Below are 21109 nucleotides of genomic sequence, written 5' to 3'. Positions count from 1 at the left end.
CCTGTTTTGGAAGATACGAGGAGTGATCAGGAAGTAAGATTAAAAAGCCTGCAGTGAAACGTATATACAGGGTGCGGCAGAACCAACTAAGCAGTTTTAAGGAGCAATAAAAAGTAAATCTGGATATGTAGAGAAAAAAAAAAGTTTTTATTTTCTAAATTAGTACAATATACCATTTTACATTAATTTAGTTTTGAAAATAATGCCCTCAAGATGGCGACCGTTAGCATCAATACATTGTTGTAGACAATCCCTGAAGTTTTGAGCAGCTCTTGCACACATATCGCGGGGTATGGCATTCACTTCGTCAATAATCCGCTGTTTTAACTCTGGTAGGGTGTGAGGGCGCTTTTGAAAACCTTTTCCTTCAGATATCCCCAAAGAAAGTACTCACAAATGCCCAAATCTGGTGACCGCGCAGGCCACTCGACATCACTCCTCAGACAGACGAGGCGTCCCGGAAACATTTCTCTCAAAACATCAAGTGAAATTCGAGCTGTGTGAGCAGCTATGTGTATGTGTATCTATTCTTAGTGTGCTACCAGTTTCTTCCAACTGCCGAACCCAGGACCGAATTGTGTTTGCATTAGGAACGGCATTGTTGCGTGGAATGTTGAACTGTCGCCGAAAAGCTCGTTGTGTAGCGATCACAGATCTGTTGTTTTCATAATAAGCGCGTACGGCAAAACCACGATGTGCACCGGTCCAGACCATATTAGCTACTGAAATGGGGTCAACGACTGAACAAAGGCAGACGACGTGCAAGTGCCTACCCCCACCACAGCTCTCGCGGTAATCGATAGAAACTACTTAGTCGGTTCTGCCGCACCCTGTATTATTTCATACAACCAACAGATAGTACTTACATTAGGTTGTTTTTTTGACAAAGTCTCCATATAGTTGAGGCACTTGTTGCATCGTGGGATGAGTTTGAAGATTCCCTCCAGATAAAAATCCTCTCCTTTTGTGTTCAGCCACGTTGTCACAAAGTGTTTCACCTCCTCGTCTGAACCGAAGCGACGGCCTTCTAGGTGCTCCTTCAAGAGCGGGAACAGGTGAAAGTCGCTTGGAGCGAGGTTCGGGCTGTAGAGAGGGTGGTCGACGATGTCTCAGCGAAACTGCATCAACAGCGTGGTGGTCTTGTAGGCTGTGTGCGGGCGCGCGTTGTCGTGAAGGAAGATGATGGTCTGCAACATGCTGACGAGACATTGTAGTCTCCCCGTAAACCTCTACCAGCTACCGGTACATGTTTCGCCCACAGAAATCTAATAACTGAGCAGACTTCTTCGCGAGACCAGTTTTCCAAACGAGTCGCCATTTGTGTTTACATAGAACTAGCGCCATAAGTGGCTGGAATTCTGCACAGTTGCCAACTTCATGTATTAAAATTACCGCACACTTCTCATTCCTCTATAACAGACAAAACTCCAGAAATATCAGCCTTGTAACCTTAGTTTCTGATCCCTTCTCGTAGTAGACTAGTTAAATAAGAAACATAATAACATATAGTAGTGTTAGATTATAGAAAGAGGAAAATCGTTATTTACGTCTTTATGTCTATTCAGTGCGATTTACATAAATTTTCCGTAAAATTCAGTCGTTAATTGTAGTTAACAGAGAGAATTAGAAATTGGACTAACTGAATTAACAAACACTGTATACTAACATTGTATTTATGTATATCTAAATGTAACTTTTTTTATGTTCCTGTTCATTGCATGATTTAAATGTGAAGTTTAAGTGGCATTCACTTCAGCATGATTTGAATACTGAAAAAAACTATAAACCTTAACTAATTTCGTTTTACCCGTTTACCGTTAAAAGAAATCAATTTGTTCTGTTTTGTGGAGCGATTGGTCAGCGAAGGAAACCTCATTTGATTTTTTTATACTTCTTGGAAGAGAAAGCGTTAGCAGATCTGAATATATTTTAATTTTGAAACCAAAGAATACTACTACAGTGCATTCATACGTAAAATTTTTAAGTAAATATTATTGTTAGTGATGCCTTTTTTGATTCTCCTTATTTTTTAATGAAGCTACATTCTCGACTTGTAGTAAGTACCACTCTTTGGCCTCATGTTGCTCCACGTTACTCATTTTAAAGAGGTGGAAGTTTCATTAGAACGAGACTAGAAAAAAAATCGCGCTCTCAGCGGGAATCAAATCAAACCGGGCCACCTAGTTGGGAAGTAAATATCTTACTGAATTACGCTATTGTGGCTCCATTTTGAGTTGATTTGATTTTAACGCCTCTTTCAGCAGCGAGGCTATATGAGACATGAACCTGGTGATTAACATGAAATCCAATCCACATGAGCTCCCTCCGGCAACGGAACCCGGGTCTCTCACGCCAAAGGCGTGTATTCTAACCACTTAGCCGCGAGGGAGCTTTGTGACTTTACTTTTGTCTCGTTATTAATAAGAAATATTTTTCAGATAGAGGAAATGCAACATGCATGTTCATATCATGAGTGTAGGTAGAGCTACACGTGTGAAAAGTCGGACCGCAGTGGCTCAGTGGTAGAACGTTGACCTCTGGTGCATGGGGTCCTTAGTTCGATCCTAACTTGCGCCAAGTGAGCTTTGTGCTGGACAAACATCATGTGCGTGAGCTTTCTCGGGGTTCTCCCGTTTCCCCCCACTTTCTTCATTCGACCATTTCATTCGTTTCTCATCATCACCGTCTCCTTTAGCCTACATGACATAATCGTGGGACGTAAAACTTAAAAATTTTATTTCATTTTACGGGCGTGAAATCATATAGCATTACTATAACCGTCGATAACTAATATTTAACATAAAATTTTAATCAATTAACATTATGTATATGCTCCACTAAATAAGTGCATGCAGTAGTTCTAATTCCTTTCATTAAATGTAAAATGTGTAAAGTGGGTCTGCATTGCAGTATCATTTCGTTTCATGCGAAGCTTGATATGCTTTTTTATTGAATGAGAGTTAATTACTTTTTGTTTATTTGAAATTTTCGTGGAATTAAAAAAAAATGGCAATGCATTTCACTTTTATTTTATCTTTTATTTTTTTGCATGTGAGCAGTGTTAGCAGATAGATGTTGATGTCCTCAGTTTTCTCTTCGTATCAGTTGTGAAGTGGCTGTTTCAGATTCATTGAGGACATTGATTTATCTGACTTCAACCATTTTATGTTTGTTCTTCTCTAGGCATGAACTTTCTCCTTACAGACCAACAGAAGCCACCACCCAAGGCCAGACCATGGTTATTCATGAAGGTTAGTACCCTTATCTTTCTTTACGAACATTTAAAAGATCTTGTCTGTATAGAATGTCAAATATTTTTAGGAGTTCACACCTTCACAAGTTTTCAAATTTTACTTTTGTAGTAAAAACAAAATATCTAAAAGACTATAATGGTGTTTTCTACAAGGGTCATTTCGAAAATCATGCACACAGCGCACGCGCGAACGTTGGGTGAGTGGTGTGATCAAGTTCAGTTTTATGTCAGTTACGAGTCAGAGTTTTGACTTGACGGTTGTGCCTGCGTTTGCTGGTTTGCATGGTGGCTGTGCTGTGAGATTCAGTGTTAAAATAGAAGGTGAACCCGACTCAGGTCGGATTACACATAGTGACCAGCCTTCCTATATCAAAATCGAAACTCTACGTGGAAAGAATCCAACTGAAATTTACAATGCTTTGCGAGAAGTTTGTGGAAATAGTGTAGTGGATCGTAGCACTGTATCACGGTTGTCGGCTTTGTTTCCATGTATGTCGAGAAACGGACACTCCCAAGCGGAAGCACTGCGGACAATCCAAGAACTGTAAGATAATCAGCTGCAACAGTCTACACCTTTGAGTTTATTGTGAATTTTGAGAGAGGATCGACGAAAAACATGCGAGCAAATTGCATTATGAGGCCAGAATGTATGCTACTTCAGTTTACTAAATCATTACTGAAAAGTTAAAGATGAGAAAAATCGCTGCCAGATGGGTTCTGTATGATCTGAGTGAAGAACATTGGTTCTTTACCTACCATATAGTCTTGATTTAAGCTCACTAGACTGATTTGTACCCAAATTGAATGAACCACTCCGTGCAAAAGGTTTCGATACAATTGATGAAGTGTCCAGTGAGGTGACCCGAGTGATCAGACAGCTCAACAATGAAGATGCACTATCCGGAATACAGAATTTACCAAAACGTCGGGAAGCTGTCAGAAGCAAGAACGGAGATTATATTGAAGGTCTGTAAAGGTATTTTGTACAATAAATTATTTACTTCCATAATATCTTTCAGTGTGCAGATCTTCTGAAATGACCCTCGTAGTAGTTCATAATTTCATTATTTAGTTTGCTTGAAAGATTAGTCGACTCATAATTAAGTGATAATCAAAGCTTATATACTAAGTAGCGATATTTTATAAATAACTGTGCAGTTTGAATGAATGTCCGTCGTAATTATCCGTCATTATTATCGATTTTCACTCCCGATAGAATCAGTTTTAATTACATGGATTTGATTTTTTTTTCTTCGTGGTTTCAACGTGATCCAGATCATAAGTTTTGTAACTATGCTTTCAGTATTTTCAGATGGATTATTCTTGTCTCATATAAACTATGAGAAAGGATTTTAATTAATGCACCAGCCAGGTGGATACTACACATGAATGCTTTTATTGTTAAAGTGATCAGTTGTTACTTCGAAAACGTTTTTTGCTATTATTATTATTATTATTATTATTATTATTATTATTATTATTATTATTTCTGTTTGTTAGGAGGTCCTGGGTAGGACACCCCTCGTCCGTTAGGTTAGGGTATGCGTCCTTGAACTCCCAATATTTTCTTGTATGTTCCAAATCATTAATAAGTTATGTTCTTCCTACACTTGTGTTTCATTCAATCCTATCCTCTGTAGCGGTATGAAGAAGGCAATTTCTTCGCACGATGTGTCCAATCCAGTTGGCCTTTCTACGAAGGGTGCTGGATAAGAACGTCCTCTTCTCTCCTATTCGTTTTAAAACTTCTTCATTTGTTATTCTCTCCGTTCATTTTATCTTCTTCCAACACTACATTTCCAGGCTCCGTAAATATTTTTTCTCTAACTTCCGTAATTTCCAAGTCTCTGAACCACCAAGTTCTAGTACTCCATATATAGCACTTGACCAATTTCTTCCTTAATCCAATATTAAGTTAAGAATGACCTTTTCTTGTTGAATGTTTCTTTGGCTATGGCAATGGGTCTAAAAATGTTTCTCAGTCTTCGACTTCCTCCTCTAACTCTCAGTATTTTCTTCTGTTTTTCAAATAATCGATAAGTTGTGTTCTTCTTTCTTTGCCTGTCTTTTTTCAATCTTACCTGTGTGGCGATATGAAGGAGGCAATTTCGTCACAAGATGTGTCCAATCCAGTTGGCCTTTCTACGAAGGATGCTGGATAAGAGCGTCCTCTTCTTTCCTATTCGTCTTAAAACATCTTGGTTTAATTACTGTCTTTGTCTATTTTATCTTCTTCACCTTTCTTTAATACTATATTTCCAAGCTCTCCAAATATTTCTTCTCTAACTTCTAGTGTCCAAGTCTCTGAAACATACAATCCCATGCTCCGTATATAACACTTAACGAGCTTCTTCGTTAGAACGCAGTTAGGACTGATCTTTTCTTGTTGAATGCCTCTTTTCGTACAGCAATTCTTGACTTGATCTTTTTGGTGCAGTAAGCGTCTTTTGTCAAAATACGTCCCAAAATGATAGACCTCTTTAAGTTCTCTTTGTTTTGCTGTCTTTTCTTTCCTTATGGACCTAATATGCCATTATCTTCATACGTACAAGCGTTAACCTTGATGCATACAAGTGGTAAATATTCTGGGATGAAGTGATAGGAATATTCTTTTACTCATCGGAACGTTAACTGAAGAATTCAAGCATAAATTAGCACGAAGTGATGTCATTGCAGCTGAAGTTTCCTCTGCAATGACAGAACTCGTGTGAAATAAAATTCACTTATCAATATATATTGTAAGATTTGAAACCGTAGGAGGGGGCGCGGTGGCTCAGTGGTAGAGCGTTCACCTCTGGTGCTTGGGGTCCCGGGTTCGATCCCAGCCCCCGCCAAGTGAACTTTGTGGTGGACAAACACCGTGCTCGTGGGTTTTCTCGGGGTTCTCCCGTTTCCTCCCACTTTCTTCATTCCACCATCTCACTCATCTCTCATCATCACCGTCTCCTTTAGCCTAACCGGCATAACCGTGGGACGTAAAACTCAAAGATTTCATTTCATTTCATTTGAAACCGTAGGGTTATTAACGTATAAACTATCGACGCTTACTAGATAAGTCTTTGGTTAGTTAGTTGTCAGTTGTGATGCACGACACAAATTTCTCAATCTGATTTGTACGAAGTGTGACAAGTTAATTCGCGTTCGTACTAGAGCGTATTTTGACATGTTCGGAGATGCATTCGACAGGGTTACAAACCAGTTGGTTCAGAAGAAGTAGAAGAAATAACAACGTGTGTGCATAGCACTGTTTGTGGAAAATGAAGTGATAGGAGACTTTGAGCAGCGTTGATGTGGTGGGGAATACATGGCCCAGAAATTCCCTCTGAAAACTTGACAAACCAGCTTATTTCTCTGACGTAGTACCGTATGACTTTTGACTGTTAGGTTAGGGTTAGGTTATGAAACTATGGATTTAATACTAATGCTGTTCCACAGACGTTGGTTTTCTGGGAAGATAGAGGGTATTTCCGAAAGTTTCCGTCCTGACAGTGAAATATCGCGCCACTGATAAGAAGTCGTTCATTGCATATAGTGCCATCTATGAGAGAAGTAATGTATCAGTTCCACCTGTCAGATTTTTGGAGATAATTTTGAACCAGTCGCTGTGTTCTGAGCTCGCATACTGCATGACAGTATTCCGGTCCACACGGGTGTTGTTGCCAAGGCTACAGTGCTAAATCTGGGCTGTAGGATGGATGCAGAATCTCGCCGAAGCTACAGTCTGTCACTGGAGCCTTGGCAAGAAGAGCATATGAACTGTAGTATTGTCATGCAGGATGAGAGTTGACGCACAGGAGCTGATTCAAATAACTCCCTCCAGCGAACTGATGCAACTAGACAGTTGAAATTGAAGCTAATACATTATTTCTTCCGTAGATGGCACTACTTGCCATGAACGGTTTATTGACAATGGCGCGATATTTTAGTGTCAGATCGGAAACTTTTGGAAATACCGTCGTATGTGCTGAAGAAGGAAGTAACTTTCTACCGAAACGTTCACATTGAGATGATTTCGGATGCTTTTGTGGTAAGTATTTTTTTAATGAATATTCAACATGCATCCTCTTAAAGTAAGTAGTATATTCATTAATAAACGGGAGGTTTCTATTGGAATCAGTATTGAAACGGGGAGTTTTTTAGTAGATTTCTGTGCCTTCAAGGTTTAGTACAGAGAGAAGAACGGAAACAAACATATTCTTGCAACGATCCATTTCAGGAAACTGCTTCTCGTTGTCTTATTACCGTTTTCGTTCTGTGGCGATCACCGTTGAAACCAGAAACGGTGGATTTCTACCACTTCCGGTTTGAATAAAGAGATAAACGGGAATGAGAAACCTATTCTTGAGGGGCTGAATCCTTACCAAAAAGCCAATCTATGTTGTGTATTACCATTTTCGTACTGTGCTGATCAATATTGAAACCGGAAATAGTAGAAGATTTCCATTACAGAGGTAAGAGTGGTGATGGAATCCGTATCAAATAACTGCTTCTCGCTGTCTCTTTCCGGTTTTACTTAATGAAGGTAACGTTGAAACCGGAAATGGTTTCTGATTTAAATGAAGGATTAAATTGGATTCGGCATTTGGATCGATTCACTTTTCCAGGGTCATGAAACGACGAATTAGATTATGCTTAAAACCAAAACACGATCTGTAGGGCTTGGCTTTTATTTTCTTGCGCAAAATATTTTGGAATATAGACTTTACCTTTTCTAGTTGTAGAAATCGTAGTTTGAGTTACTTAATTGAACTCCTTACCTTTGTTCTGGGTCTCCTATTATGTGGCAGATGTGCTTATAATTCCTACTGCCTTGAATTGCTGTGCGTACTGTGGACTCTTGTTCCCGCTGGAGGTGTTTTTTTTTAAAACGTTCCTTTTAGACTTGTGTGCACCAAAATACAAGGTTATAACTCGAGAAGACAGGAACACGCACTGTACCTCCAGACACGAAGTCCTTCTACAAGTGTAAATAGATCATTCTAAAGTATTTCTGTATGGAAAACTTTATTCGTTAAAAGTATACCTTTTGTTTTGAAAGTTAGAAGGGCTTAGACTCTTCCTAAATGTATAATTTTCATTCGAAGATAATCAAGTCTATAAGTATTAACTGCGTATCAGATAATGCATACAATACTTCTAGTTTTTTTTTAATGCTGTAACGTTCACTGAAACTCTTTGTATTCACAGGGGCCTCAGTTAGTGGAGCACCAAATAGACCTTTGCCCCCAACGCCAGATGAAGAAGAGATGGGAGACAGAACACTAGTGAAAAAGGTAAGAAGATTTACTAGTTCTTGACATTTAAAAATTGAATTTAATAAGTACAATATTATTTTAGGTTTCGGAGAGGGAATTCAAGTCTCCTGAGCTAGCTCTGCCTTCCCTACTAATAAATAGGATTTTTGTTTTCTATCATTCGTACAATTGCATTCTGTTTTATTAGATTAGGTTGATCCCGTAAAGACAGGTATTAAAACTTCAAGACAATAATTTTAATACTTGGGCTATATCACTTAAAATATTGCTTATCTGTGTGACTTGCTACTGCAATCTTCTTTTCATGTAAATAAATTTCCTGTGTTCCAGATAATAGTAACAGTTGTATGAAATTTAGTTTTAACCGTCAGAAGGTTATCTAGTTTTACGTATGACGCAAAGGCGTAACATTAAAATTGACGTATTCCATCCACAAAAATTTTCTTTTGCATTCTTCCTTTCTACTTCTGCTGCTCCCTGCCTGATGAAGTTTCAGTTTTGTTTTTAATTGTCTGTGGAAAAAAAATATGAAAACTGTATACAGTAGATTCCCGAGTATCCGATGTAGTTTTCTTTTATCATAATTAAATGAGGAAGGCAAGGCGTTGCATTGGCAACATTGCCAAGGTATTGGAAGCGGGCGTCTTCTACGATCCTCCTACGTGTCGTGTGTAAAATACAAGTTGTGACAGGAAAAGAGCAGCGTTCTGCTCCTTGTTCATTGTTTCGTCAGTGGGGGCGCGGTGGCTCAGTGGTAGAGCGTTCACCTCCGGTGCTTGGGGTCCCTGGTTCGATCCCAGCTCGTGCCGTGTGGACTTTGTGGTGGACAAACACCGTGCTCGTGGGTTTTCTCGGGGTTCTCCCGTTTCCTTCCACTTTCTTCATTCCACCATTTCACTCATCATCACCGTCTCCTTTAGCCTAACCGGCATAACCGTGGGACGTAAAACTAAAGATTTCATTTCATTTCATTGTTTCGTCAGTGTGTAACGAATCTCAATACAGTACGCTTGTCGCTGTTCCTTATTATAAGTGTACAATACATACAGTACTGTATTCGTAAATTGTTCTTGGGGTATGCGTAATGTTCATAAAGAAATAAGTTTATAGAACTCCAGCCTATCTGGCTTTTTTTGTTATCCGGCGTGCCCTTCCGCCCCATTAGGCCAAATACTTTGGAATCTACTGTATAGATTTTTTATAACATTACTTGAAATTATCTTACATTTCTATGCAGAAGCATTGTTTAACTTTATTATAGTTGTCAGTAGGTACATGATAGTATTTCTTGTGTTGGAAGTTAGCACAATACCATCTTCTAAATCAATTTATTACATTCTCAGTAGCACTTCTAATGTGTTACGGAAGAAGAACTAATTTTATTTCTTCGTCTAATTGAAAAGTAATTGATAAACATTATGTCATTGTAAGATCAATTCTGTTTTTCTTTTTACTGCAAATCTTAGCAGTTTATTACAATGGAAAGAGTTAGCAAATCATAATCACATTATTTTTCATCATAAAAGGAAAATGCTAATCAGAAAGGTAGAAGAGAAATTGTTATAGTATTTGATAGGATCGGAGGAAATTGCTATCCACTAAAATCCAGAATATGGATTTTACCGTCTCATACCCATAAGATGAACATTAGCATTCAATATTTCATTAAAAGCAGACGTTAGTGTCAAGACTCAAACATCTTTAAATGTGAATATTGTATAAGGATCAAGAATATTGCTGTTGACTCAGCATCGTGATACAGTTGCCTTTTGTCTCTAGTAAATTTCAAGTTAGCGAACCCTGTTTTATAAAGTCAAAAATAACTGCTATGAGGCAAAATGTACAGACTGTAGTCCTGCGTGGACTGTAAAGCGGGAGTTTACTTGTGTATTTTTAAATGCCTAAAATGGTCTATAGGCTAAGAGCCTCCACTACTTGGGAGATACGGTTGCGCAGAGAAAGGCAGTTTTTAACACGAAGCTTAACTTTATTGAGAAGAATAAAAGAATATTTTATTTTGCAGTAGAAAGACATTCAACATGTCCATCAGAGGTATCATTGTAATTCATTATTTACATTGTTTTCTTCAAATATTGTCTTGTTATTTTATTATATGTTTCTTGTGAGGATTTGAAGAACTTACAATCTCGAGTTTCCGTTGCCTCTGCAAGGCGTGTCTTCACTCGCTTGACCATTGCTGCGTCAACACTTGGACGAAAAGAAGGGATTGAACTTTTTTTTCTGTGAAAGGTTTGTTAATGACGTTTCTTCAGGAAACGGGGAACTAAGAAAAATTAAACTGCGATTACATGTTCCTTTTGTGAAGAGAATTTCCTTAACCAAGTCCGCATTCCCGAATTTTCCATTGTCTTTATATTTCAAAATACTGTACCAATGGGAGCTATGTAAATCGCTCGCCTGAATTGGTGTGTAAGCTTCCTGTTTCGATCCCAGCTCACATTAATTGCGTGGGTTTTGTTGGTGTTCTCCCTTTTTCTTCCACATGTTTTATCCACCAACACCGTCTCCATTAGCCTCGGGTCCTGGGTTCGATCCCAGCCCCCGCCAAGTGAACTTTGTGGTGGACAAACACCGTGTGCGTGGGTTTTCTCGGGGTTCTCCCGTTTCCTCCCACTTTCTTCATTCCACCATTTCATTCATTTCTCATAATCACCGTCTCCTTTAGCCTAACCGGCATAACCGTGGGACGTAAAACTCAAAGATTTCATTTCATTTTTCCATTAGCCTCGGAACACAATCGTGGGACGCTCAACTAAAAACAAAAAAGTGCCCAGAGCTCCTCCGTGGCTAAGCGGTTAGCGTACGCGCCTTTGGCGTAGGAGACCCGGGTTCGATTCCCGGCGGGAGCTCATGTGGTTCGGATTCCACGTTAATCAGTAGGTCCACGTCTCATATAGCCTCGCTGCTGAACGGGACGCTAAACTAAAATCAACTCAACTCAAAAAAGTGCCCAGTGCAGCCTCGTCATACTTTGATTTCTCACCCTCTCTCTCGGGCGAAATTTTCTGAAACAAAAAGCTTGGAACTGGAGGTGCTTAGTCAGAACGATTCAGTACCAGGACTTGTTGACAAGAAAAATTAGGTACGTTTTGGTGTAATTAGCATTTAATAGGTGGGTTTGTTCTTCTATTATACTTGATTTGAAATTTAAGAACTTTTCGTTTCCCGAAGGTTAAAATACTCGTGAGCCAAATTCTCCCACCGAATAATAATAATAAGAAAATATATGTAAAGTTAATCCCTCCTTTGTGCTCATAGCATTAAGACAGCAATGGTCTTCCAGCTCATCTACACCAATTCGCAGTCCGTTGACTGGAAGAGCCAGCCACCTTGTGAAGAGTAACGAAGATTGTGAGTTCTCCAACTACTTCTTTTATAATAATAATAATAATGTTTAGCGTCCTGAAAAATGGATTGCAGTTTAAGATGGAATCCGAAACACCACATACGCTCAAATTTTGTAATGCTCTCCAACCAGGAATCGAATAGAGGACTACATGCGCCAAATGCGTCCACACTAGCTACTAGAAAATATGCAGAAAGTGCCAATAATAATAAGAAACGGCACATTGTGAACTGTTAACAAAATTTGAAGAAAATAGTGTAAAATCATGAATTACTTATGTCATCATCTGATAGTTACATTGGCGTATTTCTCTAATGTAACATTTTGTAGACAATTCTGATTGTTTGATTGTGATCTGCTCCGTGTTAAAAATTTAGTCTTTTGAATTGAAATTTTCTCAGCATTGTTAGCTCGTAAATTAACGAAGTCTGTGATAACATTAATTAAACTTCAATCACTCTTTAATACCAGACGTACTAATTGGATTCGACTATCCGGCCTAAGTGGCCGGATAACAAAGAAACTAGTTAGGCCAGAGTTCTATAATTCTCATTACTTGCCCCGCAATTCCATCAAAACATACTATTTATAGTAAAACTCGCTGTTATTCATATTTTCTAACCTCGTAGGCCAGCACTTTACATATCTTCGTTATGTGTTATAGTGTACATTTTAAAATTCTATTATTAAAAGAGAAGTTCGAAGAATAATATTGTACACATTTTAAACATATAAATTTTACAGTGTCTAATTTAATTACAGGAAACACAAAATAATGTACACTGTAGATACATACAATTTTAAAATAAGCAAATCATAAGCGTAAAACGTAAGCCTAATACTTCAGAAAATATTTAAACTTAATTTACTGTTGGCTGAAAAACGATTACGCAGATGTGTAAAAGAGGCTTAACAGGTTAAGTGTCACCTATATCGCAACAAAAACATCTCCTATGACCAAGATGTATTTTCATGTCTGGTTTCTGTGTGTTATTCTAAGTAGTAATTTAATCATTTTAGGCAATTCTATAGTATTGATACTTTCTTGTGATGATTACGTTAGTCTATGCGGCCTCAGATAGACCGACACCCGGAATAGATTTAGTGACCACGTGAAAGCAACATACCACTATGCAAATTTTAGCCAATTGTGTCCGGATTCTTTCAGAAAATGCGAACGTATAAGTTAGTAATGAGTTTAGTGTAGCTGCAATTTTTGCATACTTTGTTGTACTTTAACTCCACGTGATTATTATCTCGCCTCAGGTTTGAATGACGTGCATAATACATTAGACCTTTGGGTAATGTAGAAAGCACAATCTATTTTTACACTCTGTCGCTAGAGCCATTGAGAGCACGGACTCACAATTCTATAGGCCAAGGCTGTTTCTCGTACTACTACATACTGCAATAGCTTTTAATATGAAAATTGAAATCAGTAAGTCACTACAGGCCATAAGCTAACAAAAGTTTGTGTGAGACCAACGAGGTCTCACGCGGCATTTAACCTGTTAAGGAAAAAGAAAAGAGATCAGAACTTAGTTTTTAGTGTTTAAAGAAGTCCTTGATAGAAGACTACAATACAAGATCAAGCTTTTATGAAGACTCTACAAGTCTAGTAGAGTGTTTTAAAAAATCCTAATTTTATTACCAAACTTTTATTTTATTTTATTTTTGAACTAGGCCGAAAAGTTTGAAGTTTAATGTACTCATTTCAAAGTGTTCCAATTTATAATTTGTGGACGTTTTTGTGTGTGTGTGTATTAGTCTGTTCTGGATTATTGCAATCAGGAAATAGGAAATCATTCTTTGTTCTCACAGAGCTTGATTTTGGCCCATTTCCTGGCATCACGTATAAATGGCCTGTTGAACATAATCTAATTTGCATAAACTGATTTTGGCTCGTTTCCTGGCTTTGCTATATTGCCAAATGCCAGATATTTTTTGTAATGTCTCACACTATTGTTAACCTAATATTTGTTTATTAGCAGAAGGAAGCAAGTAAACAGCGGTATTCCGAGTTGGATGAACACCTGTTAAAAGATTGGGATTTCGCCAAATTCTTCCAAGGCCTTAATGATAAATCAGCGAATACCAATAGCACTGATGAGAACGCTGTTAGCAATGATGTTGGTCAATCTCGAAGAGAGAATTTTGGTGTTCCATTAAAAGAAAAGAAAAATGCGGTGGGTAAGTTCAGTGAGCAGCAAGTGCATAGAAGAAGTGAATCCAGTTCCAAAAATCTTGGTTATAACAAAGAATCAGTGAGTAATACCCCTCGATGCTCATTGATCGATCCCGATTCCTTGATAAGCAAGAGTGGTATCCTGTTCGCCTCCAAAGACTTGGGAAGATCTGAGTTAGGAAGAGCTCATAAGAAAGGAGGGGAACCGATTCTCACTGATTTCAGCAATCTTCGAGGGGTGGAGAACGACGTCCGACACAGTGCGATTCCTGTCAACAACGTTCCTCCTTCTCACGTAGAGTGGTGTCGGCGTCGAGAGAAGACGGAAGGAGACATTCGGCGACAGGAGTTCCGTTGTGAGTTACAGTTAAGACAGGCTGAAATTGAAGCCCAGTTTGCACGAGAGGCAGAGAGAATGAAACGACGGAACAGCCAAGGATCAACTCCCATTGAAGTAACAAATGAATATAGAGAAGAGTACCAGGTTAGTTACGGCTTGAACAAAGGGTTTGCCACAATAACACGAGAGCATGCTGTTCGTCAGAGAGTTTGACGGTGAAAACAAAATTCAACTAATCGCCTGTAAGCATGAGAACTTGTTTTGTGTATGTCTTACTAATCCAGTTGAACTTTTGTGCATTGTACAAAGTGATTTCTCTTTCCAAAGTTGCGTATTGTCTGAATCTAGGACTTCAATATCTTCACAAGAAGTACGAAGATCAGGAGAACAGTGTGACGTTGATGCATGGACGAAAAGTAGTACTTGTGTGGCGAATATTGGAATGCATGTTGATCATATTCCTTTGAAAGGAGGAAATATATTATTGAAAAGAAGAAACTTGATTTAATACCATCGTAAGGCATGTACTTCTCTGAACACTTTCAATATAAAATAAGACTGTAGATATTTTTTATTGCTTCAGCTATCCAGTAAAACTAGATGAGTAGCAGTATATTCTTCTGTGCCAGTGCAAGACTGAAATACAGATAGAAGTGAACTCTTCGCCATAGATAGTGTGCTGTGTTTTACAAGAAGAAAAAGTAGTGTTTGATCAACTAGTATTTAACTGATAACTTTCAGCCAAGTCTCTTCCATTGAATCGTACGTGTTCCTTATTTTAGGTTGAGAGGGATGTGTTGTTGTCCTTCACCGATTCTTTGTAATGCTTTCATTTTCACGCTGTAGAAGTCGAGTGTAGGTAACTGTAAATAGTAATATTTGAATGGAAGAGACTGCTGATGGCTTCCTTTATATAACAGCTACGAGCGCTGCAATATACGTAGTAGTTTGTAGATTTTTTTTAACGTTATTATATTCTTTTGTGTGTAACTAACGTATAACTTATTATCTTTCATTCAACGGTAGTTAAAACTTTTTTTTTCTTTTCGAAATATGAGTGACTTAGCTGGCAGGCATGGTGGGACAATGGCAATTCTTAGGCTGCTGATCCCCAAGGTCAGTCTGTCGCAGGTTCGAATCCTACTTAGGGCATGGTGTTCCGTATTTACCTTTCTCCACTCATTATTCATAGTTTTCTTTAAACTAAAGAGCAGAACCGTGGGGCATAACACACACACAACTACCTGTAAGAAAAGATATTACCAACTAATGAACTATACTCCGCATCACCCGAATTGGCGTATGGCATCAGCCAATAAGCTCGCAGTGCACTGTTACTAAACATTCAGGGAGGAATCTAATCATTCATAATTGATTTTGTTCGTATTTGTGGACTATTATGAATGATCAGATTCATCACTGAAGGTTTGGTAACAACTCACTGTGAGCTTATTGGCTGACGCCATACGCCAGTTCAAGTGACGAGGGGTGTAGTGTAAGCTACAGTTTTTAACGTGCAGCTGTTCCATTAATCATGATTATTATCAGATATATCTCCTGTCATTGTTAGAAGATAAATTGACGCCAACGGTTCGCCCCTGATCGCGTGGTTTTACACAATAGTAATTATATTGTAGTATCGCCTACCGATTGTGAAAACCTTTCCGCTTTCTCTTTAAACTTTCTGTCTCATTATAGGAAGACAGTTTCTTTTCAAATAATGGTTTAATTCAAATAAATTTTCGTACTTGTCTTCCACAAAGAAAGTATTTACTTTAAAATTTTCTCAGGAGTTATGGAGCAATGGTTCTGATTCCAGTACCCTCTCCTCTCCTCCCGAGTACGTGATTCATCAAAACGTGTTGTCTGTATAAATCATACAGGTTTTACACAGATTTTCATTTACTATAAATATACCACATTGACTTGATCCCTAGTCTTCCGTCGCAAGCGCTGCTATCGGCTGAAGGAATTCCACTCACTTTCTCTCGCTTAGCAACAGCTGAACCCTTATTGGCTCAACGCGTGGGTAGGTGAGGGTGTGAGCTTTAGTTCGCATTTTTGCCACGGCTCAAGACATTTTGGCAGCACAATACCTGCTTTAAACTTTTTTTTTATTCCCTTTAAAGTAAATTATGGAAATCGACTGGAAGCTTCTCGAAATGTGGGTGTGTAAAAGAATGGAGAGAATTAACTGGTTCGAACGAAAACGAATGAGAGGGTGTTAGAAATGGTGGGGGAAAAGTTCGGACGTTGGCTAAGAAGGAACTGTATCATGAGGAACGTTTTAGAGGGTATGGTAGCAGGAAAGAGAGGGAGGGGCGAAGGAGACTACAATTAATAGACGATATCAAAACAGAAAAATGATGCGTGAAGACGAAGAGGTTAGCGGAAGACCATCTAGCATGAAAGCTTCTCAGTAGCAGCAAGTGACCTGCCAATAATGTTAGAATACCTTTGGTTATGATGGTCTAAAGTACGTCATGGTCTACCTTTTCGGGTATCCTGTTAAGAAGTATTTAAAAATAATTGCGTGTCTTGGGACATTGGTCTCTGTTTTGACTCCAGCTCGCGCCAAGTAGGCTTTGTGGTGACAGACACTGTGTACATGGCTTTTTCCAGGACCTTCCATTTCCGCTCACTTTTTTTATTCATTCTTATCATTAGCTACACGGCATAAGCGTGGAGCCTAAAACTGAAAGATTTGAAATGGGCTTTGCGATAAACAAACGCCGTGTGCGTGGGCTGTCTCGAAGTTCTCTCGTTTCCTTTCACTTTCGTCATTCCATCATTATCATCTGTCTCATCATCACTGTCTCCCTTAGCCTCGGTGCATAATCGTTTACCGTTTTTTTTTTTTAAATACATGTCGTACTCCTTGTCCTTTCCATCCTCTATTGCTTTTCTGCTCTTAACTCTCGCTAACATTTCCTTCCATCAAATTTTCATTTAATCCAGTGAATTTTCTCCATTCTTTTCTACACCCAATTTCCAAACACTTCCACTTATTTTAATCGTTTTTCGTTCCGTACAGTGAGAAACATGGTATTACGAACAAACACGTTCCCAATCTAATAGGTTTTGCTGTAAAGTGCAAATAAAATTGAATGTTTAGTTTAACGTCCCAAGCTTACGCTCCATAGGAATCATTTTTAACTGACTGATGTATGATCTAGAAGCATGCTTTTACAATCAGAGCAAAAGAGGGGAGAGCAGGGAATAAGCAATTGTTGGCAGTGTAAAAGTAGTATGTTAGTGTGCTTCTTTCTCAATCCCATACTTCCTGTCTACTCCTTGTTCTTCCCGTGTGAGTTACTGAGGAGGGAGTAGCAAACTGATGTCACAGAGCCTCCAGTTGGAAATGACAGGAGTAATTAATGAAATGAGGATGTAGAAGGAAACAGTAGAACCCTAAAACAAGTAAACTCTGGTAAAAACCGTAAAGAAAATCAGTGACAAAATAATTTAAGCTATTTTTCATATATTTTTGAAAGTTTATATACCTATCATAGTCTGGGTACTGGCTGCCCCCCGCCCCCAGGTTTTACCTTCTAGATCCGCCACTGGGTTAAGCACGGACTCAGTGGTAGAACGCTTACCTCTTGTGCGTGAGGTCCATGGTCCGATCCGCAGTCAAGTAAGTTTGTGATGGACAACATCTTGTCCTCCCAGTTTCCTTCCACGTTCTCATTCCACCAATTCCTTCATCATTCACTTTTAATCATCCGTTTGCCTTAGCCTAACGAGGATAATCGTAAGACGTTAAACCAAAAGATTTCATTTCATTGATAAAGTGGGGAAATTCTCGTGGTCTGTTGGCAACATTGTGAACAAGTAAAATATTCAAGTGTTATCATACGTGAGACTTAGTAGCTGGCGCTCATCTTAAGCATGTTCTAAAATCCATTGTTTACAAGGTTCACTCTTAAAAACACAACATCATACAGTTCAAAGTCGTGACAGCATGCAAACTCAAACATTGGGCGGCATGAGCAATGTGCACCGATTGAGCAAGACTTGGGCTTGTAGGCGTGTTTATTTTTAATATATGGAACAATCTTAAATATCTTAGAAATATTTGGGTCTTTCTCTCGTTTTAATATTAAGGGCCTGACATACTAAAAATAGTATAAAATTTACCATTTTTCTTTTGTTTGTTTTATTCATAAGTGAAAGGAGACAATGAAAGACGACTTGCCACAATCATAGATAATGTTATTTTACAACAGAAAATGAACCTGAAGAATTTTCAGCGTTGCCATCCATAGAAATTACAGTGTTGCCAGAATAACATTTCCCCCAAAATCTAAGTTAAGGGAGCGACTAGAGGAACGAACTCAACTGCATTTGATTACGTATCATGTTGTTTTTGTACTCGGTGAACTCTTTTTAAATAGCATTATTATTTAATTTTAATAACTGTATGTTAAAACTATTTACATGTATGTTGTATTACAAACTAAATACAACTAATATTTAAAAAGTAGTTCACAGTATTCCAAGACAACATGATACGTAATCAAATGCAGTTGAGTTCGTTCCTGTAGTCTCTGCCTTAACTTAGATTTTGGGGGAAATGTTATTCTGGCAACACTATAATTTCTATGGATGGTAACTCTGAAAATTATTCTTGTTCATATTTTCTGTTGTAGAATAACATTGTCTATGATTGTGGTAAGTTCCATTTCATTATCTCCTCTCACTTATGAAAAACAACCAAAAAAATGAAATTTTTAGGCTCTTAAGATAATGATGATGAACTTTTTCGTTCGTAATGCATGAAGTTCTCGTACTGCAGGATAAAATTAAATTTGGAATTTAAAGCATTTTGTGCGTCTGTTTGGGTGGTTTTAGTTAAGATCATATGAATTTAGAACGGTAATTTAAATTGATTTAAATTCAGATTGACGGGAAACTCTTTGAAAATGTATACTAGCCGAATGGAAGTTATTATTATTCTTGTAAACAGTTCTTATAGAAACTTGGAATGTAAGTAAATAGTAGTTCTGGCAAATATGTGTACCTACAGCTATGCTGAGGTAAAAATCTACATGAAATTACCAATAAATAAATATCTTCGGCCTCTGTCATTGGACTGACAGTGGTATTCATCTGTTATTTAGAAATATCCGAAATTTTGAATGGGAATCCCCATCTTCCTCAGGGATGTTTTCTTAAAGCATCTACAGCAACCTCATCACATCACATGGCATCCGTGAGCTCCCTAGTTAATAAGCGGTTAGTGTACGCGCCTTTTCTTGGGAGAGCCATGTTTAATTCCCAGCGGTAGCTCATGTTCAGATCTCACGTTAAGCTGTAGGTCCACGTATCATGTAGCCTCGCTGCTGAAAGGGACGCTGAACTAAAAAAAAAAAAAAAATCAAATCAATTAAAACTACAAAACTTCTTTTTCTAGTAATAAAAATATGATATTTGTATATATTTTTATTACTAGAAGAAATGTCTTTGTTTTATTATGTCATGTTATGTAATTCGTTTGCTAGATGCTTTAAGAAAACTCTTTTGAGGAAGACGGGAGTTTCCATTGAAAATATTAGCAATTTTTAAATAATAAACGAGTGAATATTTATAATCATGCATTTGCTGAGTTCCTTAAGTTGTTATATCTGTCATTTATTATAATATACGAGAATGGATCAAAAAAACTACAAAACAGAAAAAAATTGAATTAACAAGAAAGAGAAAATATAAACGGGGAAAAAAAGCGGCGTATGTGCCGATCACTTTTCCAAATAATTCAGGCATTTATCAGAACGCAGGACCCTCTTTTCTAATCTGGATTGGTAAAAGTCACGTCTCTGTCTGGTCAGCCAGTTCTCAGCAACTGTTTTCACATTACCGTCTGAAGCGAACCTTCTTCCGAAGAGGTGGTCTTGCAATGCCAGAAAAGGGAAATATTCACTGGGAGCCAAATCTGGGCTATAGGGAAGGTGGCTCTACACTTCCCACTTGAACTGTTGCAGCAGTGCTTGAGTTTGGCGAGCAGTATGGGGCTTCACATTATGATGCAGTACATACCTTCACCCAATATACCAGGGCGTTTTCATCGGATGGCTTCACATCTGGTCAGCGTTGCACAATAACAATCGGCATTACAAAATGGTGACGCTCCAGATACTCGATTAGGATCACATCGCATGAATTCCAGAATATAATTGTCATAACTTTACCGGAAGAGGTTGTAACCTTAAACTTCTTTCTCGTTGGTGAGCCAGCGTTTTTCCACTCCACTGGCCATTTTGCTTGTTGGGACGAAATGATGAAGCCAGGTTTCGTCCCCAGTAACGATGTGATCAAGGAAGTTCTAGCCGTCAGCGTGGTACCGCTCCAGAAATGTGAGACTGGATGTCATTCATATGTGTGTCTGCTCCTGGAATAACGCACATGGAATCCAGTAGGGACACACTTTGGAATAACGCAACACATTAGACACGATACATTGCACGGTGCCGTAGTTCAATTCCAGCTCTGAATTAATCACACTTTCGATCCACTTGTACCGTGTTTATATCCGTCTTTGCAGAACTTGGACGACCGCTCGGTGCCTTATTACGGTTTTCCACCTCCTTTCTGCTCAGTTGAAAAACACATTTCGCCACATGTTGTCTTCTCATTGCTTCTTCACCATACACTTCCACGATCTAACTGAATGTCCAATAGCGACACATTTTTTGCCCATAAGAAACGA

General features: G+C 38.4%; 1 protein-coding gene across 7 annotated transcripts in view; it reads left to right on the top strand.

Annotated features, from left to right (window-relative positions):
* msn (serine/threonine-protein kinase msn) overlaps nucleotides 1–21109 on the top strand; it is a 129668-nt gene that overhangs the window by 52569 nt on the left and 55990 nt on the right. For 5 of the 7 annotated variants that reach the window (XM_081770013.1, XM_081770010.1, XM_081770011.1 and 2 more), the window contains exons 13-15: nucleotides 3184–3251; nucleotides 8441–8526; nucleotides 13864–14544. In XM_081770013.1, the coding sequence (XP_081626139.1) occupies nucleotides 3184–3251; nucleotides 8441–8526; nucleotides 13864–14544 (835 nt within the window). The remainder of the gene's footprint in view (nucleotides 1–3183; nucleotides 3252–8440; nucleotides 8527–13863; nucleotides 14545–21109) is intronic. The other 2 variants (XM_081770012.1, XM_081770014.1) reach the window with 2 other exon arrangements.

This window comes from Thermobia domestica, chromosome 8 (genome assembly GCF_964235325.1).
Source record: "Thermobia domestica chromosome 8, izTheDome1.hap1.1, whole genome shotgun sequence".
Lineage (NCBI taxonomy): Eukaryota > Metazoa > Arthropoda > Insecta > Zygentoma > Lepismatidae > Thermobia > Thermobia domestica.
Note: the sequence above shows the minus strand (reverse complement) of the source record. Positions and strands in the feature narration are given on the sequence as shown.